The sequence below is a fragment of the Paralichthys olivaceus genome, chromosome 3, assembly GCF_024713975.1.
Source record: "Paralichthys olivaceus isolate ysfri-2021 chromosome 3, ASM2471397v2, whole genome shotgun sequence".
Lineage (NCBI taxonomy): Eukaryota > Metazoa > Chordata > Actinopteri > Pleuronectiformes > Paralichthyidae > Paralichthys > Paralichthys olivaceus.
The window spans coordinates 13,052,971-13,069,572 of NC_091095.1; the positions used below are offsets into that span (position 1 = coordinate 13,052,971).

Consider the following 16,602-nt stretch of genomic DNA (forward strand, 5'->3'; position numbering starts at 1 on the left):
TAGTTAGCAGAATTACACAGAAACGACTTCCAGGATTCCTTGTGGAGGGGTGGGGCGTGACCGAAGGGAAAAACCATTTAATTTTGGAGCGAATCTGGATAAACACTGAATGATTTAAAAAAGATAATCAAGATTCTATAAGTGAATATTTGCTTAATTTAAACTTGCAATGACAAGGAAATGTCATAAATAAGATAACACATTAGAATAATATAAGTACAATTTTGTGTACTTGTACATGACTCACACTTACTATGAAAGTAATTATTTTTCCTTGAAATATTGCAATAAACAGTATTTTGTGTCAAATATTGAGCCGTTACCTAAGAGGCTGTTTGACGTAATCATCTTCTGCGTGTTTTGAAGTGAAGTCAAATGTGACTGAAGTCACACTGGAGAACATAACTTTGCTTCTCATGACAACAACATCCTGTCTGTTCTATATGTCGCTGACTGATTCCGTTCTTTAACTGCTCTGGAGATAAAGAATGTATTTTCTAAAGGAGAGGTTTCCTCTCTGGGACAGCTCTATCACTGTCGCTTTGTTCTGAACTGTATAGGACCCTGCAGTAAACCCAACCTCCGCCCCTGTTATACTCCACTGTCTTATATATGTGTGTGTTTGTCCCAGTGTTCACCCCTGCCTTGAGTGTAAGACACTTAACCCCGGGTCATGCACACATCCCAGGCAGCCTTGTTTTCCCACAAATGGACCACAGCATACTTATCTATAAACAGATTAGACTGTCAAGGTCACTTCAGCTGCTAGTTCCTCCTTTTTCCATGTGACAAACTCTCGTCATCAGCTCTTTCCCTTCACATTCTCAAGACTGAATCCACTTCCATATGAGTCTATGAGTTCATGTGCGGGGGTTAAAGGACTAGTTTCATCATTGATAAGGTAGCAGGGCGGAGCGTTGCATGGCCTGCTTGAACCTGAATGCCCTTCCTGAGAGGATGTGTCAGTGACAGCTTTATCCACATATTGTCAGAGTGACAGCAAGAGCAACACATCCAGAGAGAGGGGCCCGGTGAATACACGGCACAGTGAAGGTCAGGTCAATGTCACAGGTCCCCCAGCACCACAAACACATCAAAGTGTGTTTGTGGTGCTTCCGCTCACACTGGGAATATGGGGACACTGTTGTTTTGTTGCTTCCTTTCACACGAAAGTCATACATGTGCAAGTACACATGCCATGAGAGGTGCTCGGACACAGTGACGAGTTATATAAGGTTGTAGTTTAAGTGAGTTTTCTGAATTTAACTGAAACACGTGGTGACCCTGTCAGCAATGGGAGGGGGAATTAACTTCAATTAAAGTTTGGATGAATGACAAGATTGAGAAGATCTTTATTATAACCTGTGTTTTGTTTTATTTAAATTGTGGCCTGAAACTCAACACATCAACTGTACAGCTTTACTCTATTGATGATTCTAGTAAGTTTATTGGCTCTAAAAAATAAAATCCATCTTAATTTAAGGCTCAAATTCAGCATTACGTTTTGTTTTACTTTTTAAACTTACTTTAAGATTTATTCAGCCTTTGATTAAATACTCACATTAGACTTAAATGCCACAAGCACATATCTCTGCCAATGCCCAACAGTCCCCTTAAATTCAATCAAGCTGCACAATATTTTGCACATGGATAGAAATCAGTTCCCATCTTATCTATAATTATTGAATCAGCATCATTGCAAGTTGGTGAAAATTGAGAATCAGTCAGTATATGTTGATTTATAGAAGAGAATCACAGTGTGGTCAGTTATTTCCACAAAAAAATGATTTAATAACATTTATTGTGATATTACATTATGTTGTTATATATATTTTATTGTTTAAGCTAAATTTTATTTTAGGACTAAAGTATTTTTAAGTATAGGCTTTGAAGACTATTTTTCTTTCTGTTTATGATATTAATGAATTTACTGAATTAGTGGTGTATATTGTCTTATTTCCAGAATCTTTCATCTTTAATAAACATTTAATTTGTCATTTAAGGATTATATTGTTAAGGATTATGATTGTTAACTTGTTTTCGTAACTGTATGTGAAATCAGCGGTAAAATGATTTGAGGTTGCAACTGACATCAGGATAAAAAAAAATCCCAGGATTCCAGTGACACAGGAACACTGGACCATGTGTCTGGAATAGATATGCACAATTTTAGATATCCATCTTCACAAAATTGCATTTTATCTACCGTAAGCTTTTCTTTGAAGAAATTAATTATGTTTCAAATACAACAAAGCGACAGAAATTATATGAATTGACATGTGATACCTTATGTGGGTTGTTGTTAAATGCACATTAAAGGTTGTTGGATATGCAAATTAAATGACTATTCTATCGTATATACTATATCATAATTTCTAATCATTCTATTTAGTTTTCTCTGATTCAATCATGCCCAAGTGTGGAACCAGATTCTGGAACAACCATCAGAATCCTGATGAACAGAGACCACACTGCACTGACAAAGCTGTAAACATTTATTGGACACATACTGTGCATTCGCCAGCAGTTTAATAGCTTCAAGTGTTTTCCTGACCTCTGAGCGGAGCAGGAAATTGTTTGGAAATATGTGGATTAAACTTTGACTCTTGTAAAATTACAAACATGCATGGGGATGTACATGCTCTATACAATCTAAGAATAGCGTGCAGATGGGCTAATCATAAAAATGAACAACAAAGATGTTTTCCTTGTAAGATATATTCACAGATATAAACAGGAGGGGCTGATGGAGGGCAGAGTGCCGGCCATATATTCTCTCTGACGCAGAGATCGACTGAGAACCAGGAAAGAGAAAAGGGGAAACGCTTAATTACTTCCTGAGAGCGCGGCTCGGTTGTGGGGTAAATGCAGCAGCATTGTATTTGTGTTTACAGAGGAAACAGAGCCGGCCACTCACCGCCCATCCTGGACGTAGCAAACACCACATCCAAGGTGAGAACTGCTTCTCCTGCGAGGATCAAATGCAGAGAGCAGCGTTCACGACAACATCAATTAAAGGGGAGCAGGAGACTAACTGCTACTTTTAATAGAATGCTAGCCCAGCCTCTGCAGAGCACACACACCCCCCACCCCAGTCAACCGTCTCTTCCTCAAACAGAATTGGACGTAACATGGCTGCCAAACAAACTGCCACAATGCTTGATTAGTTTCCTCTTCCGTCTGCCTTCTACTATTGTTATTGACCTGGTGGAAGTCTTAAGTACTGGCCCCCAGCTCCTGTCAGTGGTTTGACAGAGGGCGTGAGTGTGTGTTGGTATGTGTGTGGCCTCTTCTTTTCCATCCCGGAGGACCAGGAGCGAGGAGGCCAGACATCAAGGCTTTAACTATTCACTCTTTCCAAGTCCTATTTCCAGCCACAGCCCCGAGGCGTGTTACTTCCAACATCCTGCGACAACACAGGTCTGATTGACCACAGTGCTACTCCGTGACCCCGGGGCCGGCACTACGCACAATGAGAATGGGAGGAACAGGGGTGGCTGCGTTTTGTCTTGAAGCTTCCTAGAATGACAGTAATAAGAACAGTGTTTGTTTATGTTCTCACAAGAGAAGGACAGGGAAGTCGTGGATCAGGGAAGATGGATGCGTGTAAAAGTTCAGCGAGAGGTCTGGGAGTCAACAAACAAACTGCGGGATTAGATTTACTCAAAATGGGATTATTGAAATGTCATTTACTTGACTGAGTGCATGTGTGTGTGTGTGTGTTGATTACATGCTGTGTGACAGTACAGTGTGTAGTATATAAAAATTGTGTATAAATAACACAATTTGAAAAATACAAAGTATTCACTGTATGCAAAAATAAGTTAGATTTCCATCAGACATGCAGACCAGGATTAGATAAGTGATGATTAGGAACATGTAAACGTATCAGTGACACATGTTCCTTATCGTTACCTTATTCATTTACACAAACTCATTTGTCAATGGATGTTTGTGGATTTCAGTTATTCTTCAGTGACAGAATGATTAGGAAATATACATGTTTGTCAAAAACAAATACATTTGGTCTCATGAAGTTTCCGTGGGTCTCACTAAAGTGGTAATACATTTCCTTATTATAAATCTTGGGGGCATTGAAAGTTCAATATCAACAGCTCTGCCAAGGAGGTCATGTCTTTGTTGCTGTTTGTTTGTCAACGGCAAAAACTGCTGATCCGATTTATTGAAACTTGGTGGAAGGGTGGAGTATGGACCAAGGAAGTACCCATAAAGCTTTGGGGTGGATTCGATTAAAGAGGATTTTTTTCCCCCTTTCTTGAACATTGTAAGATACGTTTTTCATTATGCAGATCTTTCCCACTGTCTGGATTTTTATTTGGATCTGCACCATATTACACACACTCATAGATATCAGTCCCCTACACATGTGGGATTTTTAATCACACTAAGAACTATGAATTATTCTCTGAAAAATTTATGAAAATGTTGAAAAATGTCCTTTCTTGCAATATTAAAGAAAGTCGATTCCCCCCGACTCATATCCACACCAAAATGTATTGAGATCTCCCTGACCCATACTGCATCCTTCCACCAGGTTTTGTGATAATCCAATCTAGATATTTGTGTGTATTGCTGCTAAACAACTGACAAAGAGACAGACAAACAAATGCAGATGAAAACAAAACCTCCTTCACAAAGGTAATAATCTTGAAAAACGGTCATGTGTAGAGCGCTAGCAGATGAAATTATAAGCAGTTTTTGCATTAAAAGTCTCCATGACTCATGTATCTGATCTGAATAAATGTATATGCGATGTGGTGATAAAGTTGCCAGTCGCCCTTGGTGGAGGTATATGAGTGCTCTCTGAGTTCCCTCATAGTTTAATTCATGAGTTTGCTTCTTAACTTGCTATTAGTGAGAATAACTTACAACAGTTGTGCCTTTATAAACAGGACTGCACACGTCAGATGAAAAAAAAGATGACCCAGTGTCTGTTGGTTTGAAAGGAGGAGAGTTTGATCATTTTGTTCTGAATTATAGAAATGATATTTCAATAGATAGAGGTGAGGCATTCAATCCATAAAAACACTGCACCCACTGTCAAGCATGGAGGTGGTATCATATCACGCTCTGGGTCTGTTCAGCTGCCAGTGGAGCTGGTGCATTGCAGAAAGTGTAAAAATGAAGCAAGATGACATCAGAGATCAAACCATCATCCAGAGACTTATATTCACATAAAGACTCATGAAGAGTACAACTTCAGTTAAATCAAGCTGAAACTCATGTTCTGTTGTGGCCTGACCAAGGTCCTGACTGCAACATGATTCAAAATCTATTTTCTGAGTCTGTGCAAGAAAACAATTATAATCCCAGTGCTGCCACATTACACAAGTTCCTTAAAGGATGGAACATGGGACACATGAAGCTGCACTCTCCTCTGCAAGACATTTTAAAAAGCATTCAATAAAAAATAAATCTATTTTCCATTATCTTTAGAAAACGCACAGTTATTTTTTATTTCCTAAAATGTCTTGTATGCAAGGATTTGGTCAGAAGATCTCTGAGCTACTAAATAAAGAAACACGTTACAACTGCAGGTCAGGGCTTCTCACAACCTTCTCTCTGCCGCTGTGATGTTTTATTCAGCAGATACATTTCTCTGCTTGTTGTGCTGCAGAGTGAGAGAGATCGAGACGGAGAGGGCGAGACACAGGAGCGGGTGAAGGAGTGCAGAGAGAGATGAACGGGCAGAAGTGGGAAAAGAGAGCAATTCAGGTAAACGGAGATGTGGTTGGAGAGATGATAGAGGATGAAATATCAGTAACTGCTGCAGCAACAGTGGTGAGGGCCAGTGTGACGCTTAAAGAGAGGGGCAGACAAATCCAAAGAAAACTGCATAACACCTTAACCATCTGACTTAAACATTTGACATTTAGCTGAAATGTACCTTTATTCAATAGGGGCATTAGAGATGACTGGGAGAGAGGATGAAAATCAACATTATCAGCATCTTAAATCCCTTCAGTAAAACCAGGACATCCCAGAATAGATATAAAAACAGCTTTTACTGAGATAAAAATAAAAAATAATAAAAAATAATATTGAAGTAAAAGTATTTGTAGTGAAGTATCAAAATCTGTCAGGAAAGCAAATGCAATGTGTATTTTGTGAATAGTTGTACTGTCTACAACTGTCTTAATGCATTTAAACCTGTCACTTAATCTATCATTGTCTCGTTTTCTCTGGTACTTGAATTTCAATGTAAAGAATGTATATTTCAGTGGTTTCCCAAAAGACAAATTCCTGCAGCTGGAACACGGTGATATCTCCACTGTGCTGCAGGTGCAGTAGACTACAAACCTTCAACAGAGATCACAGTGTAAAAACCTTAATGTCTGCAGCTCGTCCTGTAAATCAAACACCCTCCCTCTGCAGGAGTTTGTCAGGCCACTTACTCATTTATGAACAGTTTTATATGGTTTGAACACTGTGAACCCAGGATTCAGCCTGTAACACGAAAACATCCACCACATGTTTCACCTGGATGAATTTTGTCTCACTAGTTTCCAGTAAAGATCACGAGGAGAGTTTGGGGGTTTTTTTGTCAGTGGAGATGCTGAGAGTTTATCACAGGTTAGTTGTCTTTTCTCATCTGTCCCTGAGACATGCAGATTAAACTAATACAACAGGTTGCTCTGGTCTAACAAGCTATTTGTCTGAGGTGTATCTGGAATATGAGGGAGTAGAGAGGAGATACAAACTGAAAATGTTCCTGTATTAAAATGCCGGTTCACTCAGTATATCTCCGAGCTTCTCGTTTCCAGTCCCTCTTTTGCTAAAATGTGTCACCTTTGTATTTGTAATTATTCATGGACCATCTGTTCGGCCTTGACATTCCAACTCACTGGACAAAACATGTCACCGGTGACGTTGAAACTACCCTTGACAGAAAACCTTGCTCTCAAACATCCTCACAAATAACAGCTCAGTCAAGGATTCAGAGCTTTTGTCAACATGCAGTTTTTCACACAAACAAGACTTTGGTTATTTTTGTTTCAACCTTAAAAGCAGCTTCGCCTGTTTCTTCTAAATGTTGAGTCAGTTACAGTGTTTGGTTCATTTGCATTATTGATAAAGGCAAGGATATCCAGACTGAGTGGAAAATCAGAGAGAGGGAGAACCTGTTATATGAAAGCAAAAACAGAAAGATATCACACACACACACACACACACACATACAGTACACTCCTAACCCTGAGGAGCCTCCCTCGTTCCAGGAAGGACCCTCCACCTGCTGCTGCAGCTTGGGGCCTCTTGGAGGAAAAACGTTGAGGGGCCCAGGAGAGGTGCACCGGCTCCAAACACTTTTGTTAAACAGCGTATTATTCCTGGGATAGACACCCGCCTATCTCCACCTCCTCCACCCCTCGCCCCCATTACACAACCCGGTCTTGGCTCCGGCCACAGGCAGAGCCCAGAGCTTCAACTGCCACGCTCCTGCTCGACAGCTCCTTCGCCTCCTCACCCTCAAGGCTTCCTCTCCGTCTGAGCCGCGATTTACAGCCCAATGTTCAAAGAAAAAGAGTCGTATCCAAACCACCTGCAACATCTAACCTCAGTCCACATTAAAAAAGTCACTGTGTAGCTGCACAATTGCAATAAAGGCAGTCTATTCCATTCTATTCTATTTAAAGGAATAGTTTATATACATATATTTACTCTCTTCCATAGAGTCAGATGATAAGATACATACAACTCACATATATATGTTCATTCACGATAGAGGTGAAAAGTAACATAAGTACTTTTCTAATACATAATACTTATGTACTGTAATGTACAATACTGTAGTTTTGAAGTGCTTCACTTTTGGGAGTTGTCATGTCGTCCATAGTTCAGATTTTTTCCTCTGTGCTGGTTGCCCTTAACTGCTCCTGGTCAAGGAATTGTTGGGGACCACTGGAAAAATTGTTATTTGACATGGTAGGTGGATTTTGTTGAGCCAGTGGTTCCCAGTTCCCTTCATAATAAGCTATGGTTAGCTTAGCTCATTATGAAGGGAACTGGAACTGGGCTGCTGCACGTTGTTAGACATTTAGCGGACAGACATGAGAGTGGTGTCAATATTCTCATTTAACTCAACAACATTGATAAGCATATTTAGGTTTAGCTCTCATGTGGTGGAGGCAGATAAACTTGTCCCACCATCAATCCACAGAGCCTCATGTAGCACCAGCCACGCTCTTCAGTCCCGCCCACTGGGACATCCCAGCCACTAAAAGGTGAAGGAAGAAATGAAGCCTCTCAACAGCAGCACTACCTGAGCTCCATACATCAGAGCATGAGCAGAAACCAGCTGGGAGCTTTACTCTTCCACTGGGGACAGTTTCAGGGCCGCACGGCCTGACTAATAGCTTGGAGGGCTCAGTGCATTAACCCACATGTTGACACTTGGCTGGGAACAGTAGAGTGATATAGGGCTGCAGGGAATCACATGTGGCTCCTGACATGTGCGCTGCAACAACCATACATATGCATGCATGGGAGAAACACACACACACACACACACACACACACACACACACACACACACACACACACACACACACACACACACACAGACACATACACACACACACACACACACAAACACACACACACACTGTTGTGTCTGCTTGGTTTATTTGTGATGTACTTTTTGAAGATGATATGACTCAAAGAAACAGAGAGAGAGCTCCTCATGCGTGCTTCAACCAACCAGTCAGAGAGCTGCCACAACAGGGGTGTGTGTGTGTGTGTGTGTGTGTGTGTGAAAAAGAGAGCAACCCCCATTAGGATGTTAAGACTGAGGAAGAGCCACAGACACAACACAACCACACAGACAGACAGATACAGAAATGCTGGCTCTCACACACACACACACACTCACACTCACACACACACACACACACACACACACACACAGAGGCAGGTTTTGTCGAGGGAAACAGTAACGGCAAACTGAAAACAGAGAAACGTCCTCCACACCTGTGCAGACGGGAGATGAGGAGTCTGATATCCACAGTGACGTTGATCACGACATCTTCTTTATAAAGGTTTACTGTTTACACTGAATTAGTTTGGTTTGCTGATTTCATATGGCTTCATATATTAATTACCTTTAATAATAAGTTCCGGTCGGGGTGGGGGGATAAACCCTGGACTTTCCATCATTGTTGTCTTCGATCCAGATGTAGACAGGGTTTCCATGTCCAACGTAAAAACTATTTGAAACTTTTTTTTTCCATTTTCCATAAACCTTGAAAGTAAGTTATAATCAGTGAAAACTTTCAATTCGTTTTTTAATTTTTAGAATAAGGTCAGTGGCAGATAGGAATGTTTTAACAATTTACACAGAGGGGCCAATTATACAACCCCCAACATACGAGCACAGATATAGTTCCATCACACACATTGTTAAATGTATTTTTTTTTGTTCAGGCACATTGTGAACTTCCAAAAAGCTCAGAAATAAAAACTGTTAACTTTTCTCACATTTGTGGTTAGTAGGTTACTAGATGTTTTCTTGTTTCTAAAGACTATTGACAGGACGACAGCACTTCAGGGGCCAATCAGATTTCAGCTAGGGCCAGTTTCCCCCTGGCCCCACCCCTGGACCAGCCCCCTTCTTTAGGGGTAAAATGTGTTGTAGAGCACTGTGACGAAAACATAAAACAAGAAGCAGATCCCTCCTCTGCTGCATGAATAGGAGTATGCATGTGTAAGATAGCGTCTGACTTTATAAGCTTCATTAGGTCATTAACATCACAGCACATTCAAAAGGCTGAAAGAAAGAAAAGAGAAAAAGAAAGAAAAAAACCTCTTTAGCCTTTTGCTCCCCAAAGCAAGTAGATGGAACAAAAAGAGCATGAAAGAGAAATCTCCTTGATCTCTTTAGGCAACTTAAATCCTCACTGTAGCTGCAGCCAAAGACCAAATTAAAAAGACCCGAGTGTTTAACAGGCGCAGCGCTGCTCTGAGACGAGATGGAAGTTCTCTCATTCTCAACAATTTGTTCCTCTGTCCTCCTCTGTTTGGAGGGAGCAAACACACACACACACACACACACGATTCTTTGATTAATTGATCTTGGTCATAATAGAAATTGTATCTCACATTGTTATTTCAAAGATGCTGCTTATATCCATGGTTGAATAACGTCTTGTCAAAAGCAGCCGCATAACATGAGGCAAATGCTGAAGGTCCCATGAAGATTTATTTTGCAAAGAATTAAAAAAGATGTATATTAGTATGTGTGTGTGTGTGAGGTCTACATGTGTGTATGCTGCAGTGCAGATATGATTTTGTAACTGCTAGAGTTGTCTTCTGTCTTTATGTTCACTGGGTATTTCAGGGACAGAAACATCTAAACATCTAATACTTATAGGTCATTTGTGGTAAACAAAAGTTGTAACTTGTGGCTTGTTAAGGATGAATAGGTAATGTTTTTCTACAGAGTTTTAAGTTCTTGAAAACAACAAATCTTGGTTGTCAGGTTGTCAAACATCACTAGCTGGTGTGTATCTTCTTCTTTGTCCATGTGTTGAATGTTATTTTTGTCCCTGTCATCTGTCAAGTGATGACAGTATTTATGAGGGTTTCTACTTATTTTAAATGCCTTTATTGAATTTCCCTCGGATGGGATAATGAATTTGACTTGACTTGGTTAGAAAAGTTATCGTGTTGACTTCCATGAATCACAATGTTTGCAGTTTGTGTTTAACCAGGAGAACTTTGGTGTCTGTCATTCACCAGCTCTCTCTTCAATTCTCTCATATCTCTACATAACAAAAACATAACGCTCTGAATATGTTGGACTCACTCCGTCATATTCACTGTCTAATAAACCATCAACTCTGCAGTTCTTAATAACAGTAAATCATTAATTTAGGTTCAGATCAGTTCTCCAATCCACCAAGAGGATTTTACAAGCTGACAACCTAAATGTAATTCTAATCAATAAATCAAACCTGATTTATACATATCTATAAAGCAGAGATTTATTATAGTCATTCATTACGACCAGTGTGAGAAGAAATATTGAGATGCAGTAAAAGTAGCAACACACAAAATAAAAATACTCTATCGTCCTGCATTAGCAGTAAATGCACTTGGAGAATGAGTAGTAGTCATTAGATGAATGAAGGGGGCCTGTCACTATGTAAGAAGCAGCTTTTGAAAGCTGGAGCTGGTGGTGGAGCTAATTTGAACAATCCTGGATACTTACTGTATATGTGCATCACATTTTATGAGCTAATCCCCTTTTAAACGACTGTCAAAATGACTACTCACTAAATGTAAAGGAGCTGAAAGTTTCGTTCACGTGTTACGACCTGATTCCTCCATTAAAGGTGCCTTATTTTAAAAGCTGTACCAAATTATAGTTGGTACAAAGTTGTAAAGTTAAATTTACAACTTTGTTGCCAAACTGTTTTCCGATGGTGCCGTGGGAAAACGTCTTCAGGAAAGAATGTGTTCAGGTTTACTGAGACAGATGTTAGCAGTGAACCCAACGGAGACGTTTCTGCTGAATATATGAACTCATACTGAACACACCACAGACTCTGGAGTATATGTGGGAAACTACCACACCAATGGGTAACAGTCTCTTCCAGTTAATGGGGTATTACAGCTATAATGAACATGGGAAACTGCCCCGCTGGTGAAGTCATGTCCCGCACGTTGAGTTGAGAAGCAGAGCTGCAGCGTCACAGCCTGAGCTTCACTGAAGGTCTGAGAATGGAGGCGCAAACAGCTGTGATTAAACTGAGCGATGATGATCCTCCGCAGTGACACAACCTCATTTGGTCTCCCGGTGGCCGGCATACCTCGGCTTCCAGCAGGCGAAATACCCTCCAGGGATCCCAAAATACACGGCGGGCCAGGCATCGGCCCAGTCAACCAGTCAGCCTGCACGCCGTGAAGCGGGGCGGGGAGAGGGGCGAGAGGAAGGGCCGGGGGCAGAGCTGCAAGTCTGGGCAAGCCAGTCAGCTCCACAGGCCTCAGAATTAACAACACGGGAGGAATGTTAACCTGCGAGAAGAAGCTTCTTCACTGTGAAAAATAGTCTTACATCACTGTCGCCCTGCGGATATCAGGCTAAAATAACGAGGAATCGAATATATCAGATGAAGAGTCACATGTGATCGCTGTGTGATTTAATTTAGGTGGAGGACTGCCTTTATTTAGCCCACTCACATCACTTCTAAATGGGTAGAGGGCTGTTAACTTAGATTCATGGCTTGATCAGGCCATCAGGGTCATGGAGGTCATTGAGTGCGTATACTGCCAGAGCAGGAGTGACACAGAGTGGCCACAGGAAGTCACTGCATCAGCTTATTTCTACAAAAGGCAGGGGGGGCGCTGTTTGGTGTTTGAGTTGAGGTGGAAAGGTCAAGAAACAGCTCCCACATCCAGATCTCACAATTATTATTCAGTCAAAGATTTCCATTTACTGTAGAGTCTGTATACACACACACACACACACACACACATACACACACAGCTGTAAACTGAGCGACGGACTGAGAGGTTACAGTCATTTAATGAGAACAAATCCTTCCTCTCACTCGACAGTCTCCAGCTCCTCCTGAACGCAGGGATGGAAAAACGTACTTGTTTCTCATCACCAAACTACAACATCACCGGACGAACATGATGAACATTTACAGAATCAGCCAGCGAAACATACAGACTCTTAGACAACGAACAGGACTGAGGATGATGGAAATATGTGGAGTGATGAAATAAATCTAATATCTCAACATCTAAAACGGTTGACAATTCATTTTTCAAAATCCCAATTGCAGATGAAGAAATGGAGGCGTAGTTTGTAATGGTATTCTGTTCAAGGAAAACAACTGGTAACACTTCAGTTTAACGTTCATATGCATTATATTAACATTTCACAAGAGGTTTATAAACACTATAACGTAGCTGCAAACAGATACAACATTTTAAAAATGTATTTTTATTCAACTGCAAGTCCTCCACACATAAGTGGAAGATGATGTATTGACACACAATATCATCGAGTTGTAATAGTGCAAAATATATCTTAAAGCACGCTTCAAATGTCTGTATCTGCTCACGTCTGTTTAGTGTGGAATTAACCATTTATTAAACATGTATATTATCAATTTACAAACACTTAACAGGGGAGTTAAAGTAAAGTGTTACCAAACTGTTTTAGGTCAGAATCAGATGTTAAATTGGGGATATCCAGGGTGACATGCACTTGATGCTGGACGGTTCATAAACTCTTTAATATACAATGTGCTACACATGTTCTATGGTAAATATGTTTGACAAACATATACTGACTTTAGTCCCACTGCGTGAGAAAGTGCAGACTGAGACGAGCAAGAGGCCGAGCTGGTGAGGGACTAAATGAATTAAGGCTCAGTCTCGGCTGGGTATTAAGATTGTGATGCAAGTATCACTTTACCTCCATTCATGTTCCGTCCTGTTTTTAAAAATGAATACTGAAGCATTAAACCAGTTCCTGCATCTACATCTTTCTTTCATCCGCCTGTTTAGAGGAAGAATTTCAGTTTCAAAAAGTGCAAACTTTTCAGTCCTTCAGCCTGAGCTGCTTCTGGCTCTGAACACTACTGATCTGCATCACACGCACAGACACTACAGGAGGTGGAGATCTACTGAGACCCATGCTGTAAAAACACGGGAGAGCGCAGGACTAAAAAGAGTTCAGGACTGTCTGCGGTCATCATCTGAGTCGGGGGAAGATTCTGATGAAGAGGATCATGCTGATGAAGGTGAAGGAGACCAGGATGAGCATCATCCACAGCAGCCAGTTCACAGACTTCTTGGTGTGCTGCTCAAGTCGCTCCGACTCCGTCTTCAGCTTCTCAAAGTTAAGGTCCGCCTGGCGCATGGACTGACTCAGAGTCTGGGAAATGTCAGCACAAATTTTCAGGAAGGAGTTGGTTTAAAGAAAGAAATGACAACTCATAGATCAATTCTTCTTCACAATGTGGATTCAAAGGCTGATTGTGAATATTATTTGTCTCATACTGCCAACTAGTGGACAGAGTCAGCAGAGACACGTGTCATCAGGAGGAGAAAAAGTCAATTCTATTTCTATATTATTCTTCTGTATTTTGTCATTTGCTTATTTTATTTTGTTACCGATATGGACCTAGTAGTCTGAAGCAAAGATAAAATTAAAATAAAACAATTTTTTTGGTTATCTGATATAGAATCGAAAACATTTGCAAAAATTGAAAACTGTATTTCTCCAGTTACCTGGTTGTCCTGTTTGATGATGTTCTGTGCAGCCATCGTGTTGTTCTTCAGATTTCGGGCCAGGTTGAGCATGTCCTCGGCCAGTTTCTCCTGCAGGTTGTGGTGATGCTGCAGGACGGCGTCCAGCTCTGCAGCCGACTGACGCTCATCCAGAGGAACACCCCTGCACAGGTCGGTCAGGGCGGTCTTATTAACGCTTTGATTTGTGAAAGTATTTAACAGTGAATAGTGACATGATAATAAATTAAACAGAGCTGCAAACGAACCTAAACGTTAGACTAATGCACTGTATCAACAAGTACAAGAAATGATGTTCAAAGCTTTACCTTCTGTTTCGTAAGTCTGTCTCTGATGTTCCTACGGAGAGGAGAGAGGTACATAGATTTACCTCCACGTTTAATTTGTTAAAAAAAACAGTAAGATACTGAAACAAACAGAATCATTCTTACCTTTGCCTGATGGAACCTGAAATGACACCAAAGACATAAACATTTATGAGGAAATCCAACATTGAAAATCATTTTTGAATCGTTCTCACAAACATCTTCACAGGATAAAGAAAACTCATTCACTCATCCTACCTTTCCGAGCAGCTCGTCCCTCATCTCTCCCGTACACCGAGCCTTCGTCTGAATGTGGACAGTCTTAGTGGCAGGCATCCTCTCATTGGCTATCGTTGGCGTTCGCCCGGGAGCTAGGAACTGATTGGCTAAAGCTTTTTCTGTTGGTGAAGACTGTGAAGGAGAACAGGAAAGACACACATCAGAAAACTCCTAAAGAAGGAAACAAAATTCAACAGACCAATAAAAGAAATCTGAGCAAGAATCAGAAATCATTCTAGATTTAACATTATACAAGTGACTATGAACAATTGATTAAAGGTCCTACAAACATTTAAAGTCACATCATCATTTTGAAAAGGGAAATCATGGCTTTTTAAATATGGCCACTGACCAGTTTCTCTGCCTCCAGGAGTCCTTTCAGAAAGTCGACTTTTCTTGAGTAATCAGTCAGGACTTCCGCTGTGGGTTTGCTGCACGGAGAAATATTGTGTTATTGTATTCTCTTAGTTCTTTAACTATCACTATGTAGTCACGTAAAAAAGAAAAAACAGCATGAGAAGATTTGTGGTTTGCAAGTCTTGAACAACTTTAGTTGCTTTGACACTGAAGGTGAAAGTAAACATTTGAGTTTTATGTGCAACAAGTGAGCATGAAAAAAAACATTAGGTCATATGAGATGATGTCGTTACCTCTGGCTTTTCCTCAGAGCCACCAACATCTCCTCCAGAGCACCAACATACTACAGAGGAGCAAAAACACAGTTCACAGTTGAAGTTATTTTGAACAGTTGATGATACTTTAAAAATACTTTCAGCTTTAAGTGCATTTGTCAAGAGACTAATGTGAAGGTTAATCCTGTTTCTAAACCACCTCTAAACAATCTGAACCTCGTACTTGAGTGTTTCACACACAAACATGGCTGCTGTGATGAACTCTGATCTGTGAAATGGTGCAAAGTGCTTCACAGGAGGATCACATGTTAATGAAGGAGAGTCAAACTCAAATTATAATTCAGATAATAATGTAAACTGTGGTATGTTGACGTGGTGCTCGCTCTGCAGACTGCAGTTCGTGATGATGTTGCAATGACGAGTTGTATTATTATAATAATTTATTTACCTCATAAATATAATTTAAACGAAGACGCCAGGATGAGTCAGCACAATCCAACCTGTGGTCTGATGTTTGAACCATCGTCACCGGAACAGTTTAACGTGATTTTATAAACAGTACCGACACGTCTGTACCTGAACCGTGGTGTCTCCGTCTGTGACGAGCAGCTGGACACTATGACAGAATAACAACTGAAGGACCTGAGTCAACACAGCAGCTACACTTCACAGGTAAATATCTCCGTCCCTGTTTGACAGTAAAGCTGAAACTGAGGGTCGCTGCTCTTCTGTCTCCTCGCTCCGTGACGACGTGGCTGACGAGCAGCAGCAGCACCGTCTCACAAACAGCGTCAGAGGTGTTAGCATGAAGCTACTGAAGGTTTGACTTCGTGTCCTCCATCTTCATGTCCTCTTACCTTCTCCAGCCTCCATTCTGCCTCCCCTCGCTTCTCAGAGGCGATGGATTCACAGCGGGACAACAACCGGATGAAATTTATCTCCAATCTGGAAGCCATGTTTGGAGCCGACTCACCGTCGCAGCGTTGTGACGTCACACCCTCCGATGCTTGTTTACTCGTTTTTTAACGCAGAGAATAAACGTGAATATGAATGAATGCGGCCTTAAGTCCGTATTTACGACATTTAATAAGATTGATACATTT

At 40.8% G+C, this 16,602-nt stretch overlaps 1 protein-coding gene across 3 annotated transcripts; it reads right to left on the reverse strand.

Moving 5' to 3' along the window:
• Positions 1-12,525: 12,525 nt before the first annotated feature.
• use1 (unconventional SNARE in the ER 1 homolog (S. cerevisiae)) lies at positions 12,526-16,511 on the reverse strand. 3 transcript variants are annotated; one of them, XM_020080419.2, is made up of 8 exons: positions 16,357-16,511; positions 15,518-15,567; positions 15,220-15,298; positions 14,847-14,999; positions 14,715-14,730; positions 14,592-14,622; positions 14,266-14,428; positions 12,526-13,909 (listed from the first exon to the last, which is right to left on the reverse strand). In XM_020080419.2, exons 1-8 carry the CDS (start codon positions 16,453-16,455, stop codon positions 13,727-13,729), a joined length of 774 nt encoding a protein of 257 aa, XP_019935978.1. In that variant the 5' UTR covers positions 16,456-16,511; the 3' UTR covers positions 12,526-13,726. The 3 variants fall into 3 exon arrangements, with proteins under 3 accessions (XP_019935978.1, XP_019935980.1, XP_019935979.1); XM_020080421.2 differs by having other exon boundaries at positions 16,076-16,470; XM_020080420.2 differs by having other exon boundaries at positions 15,948-16,470.
• Positions 16,512-16,602: the final 91 nt, after the last annotated feature.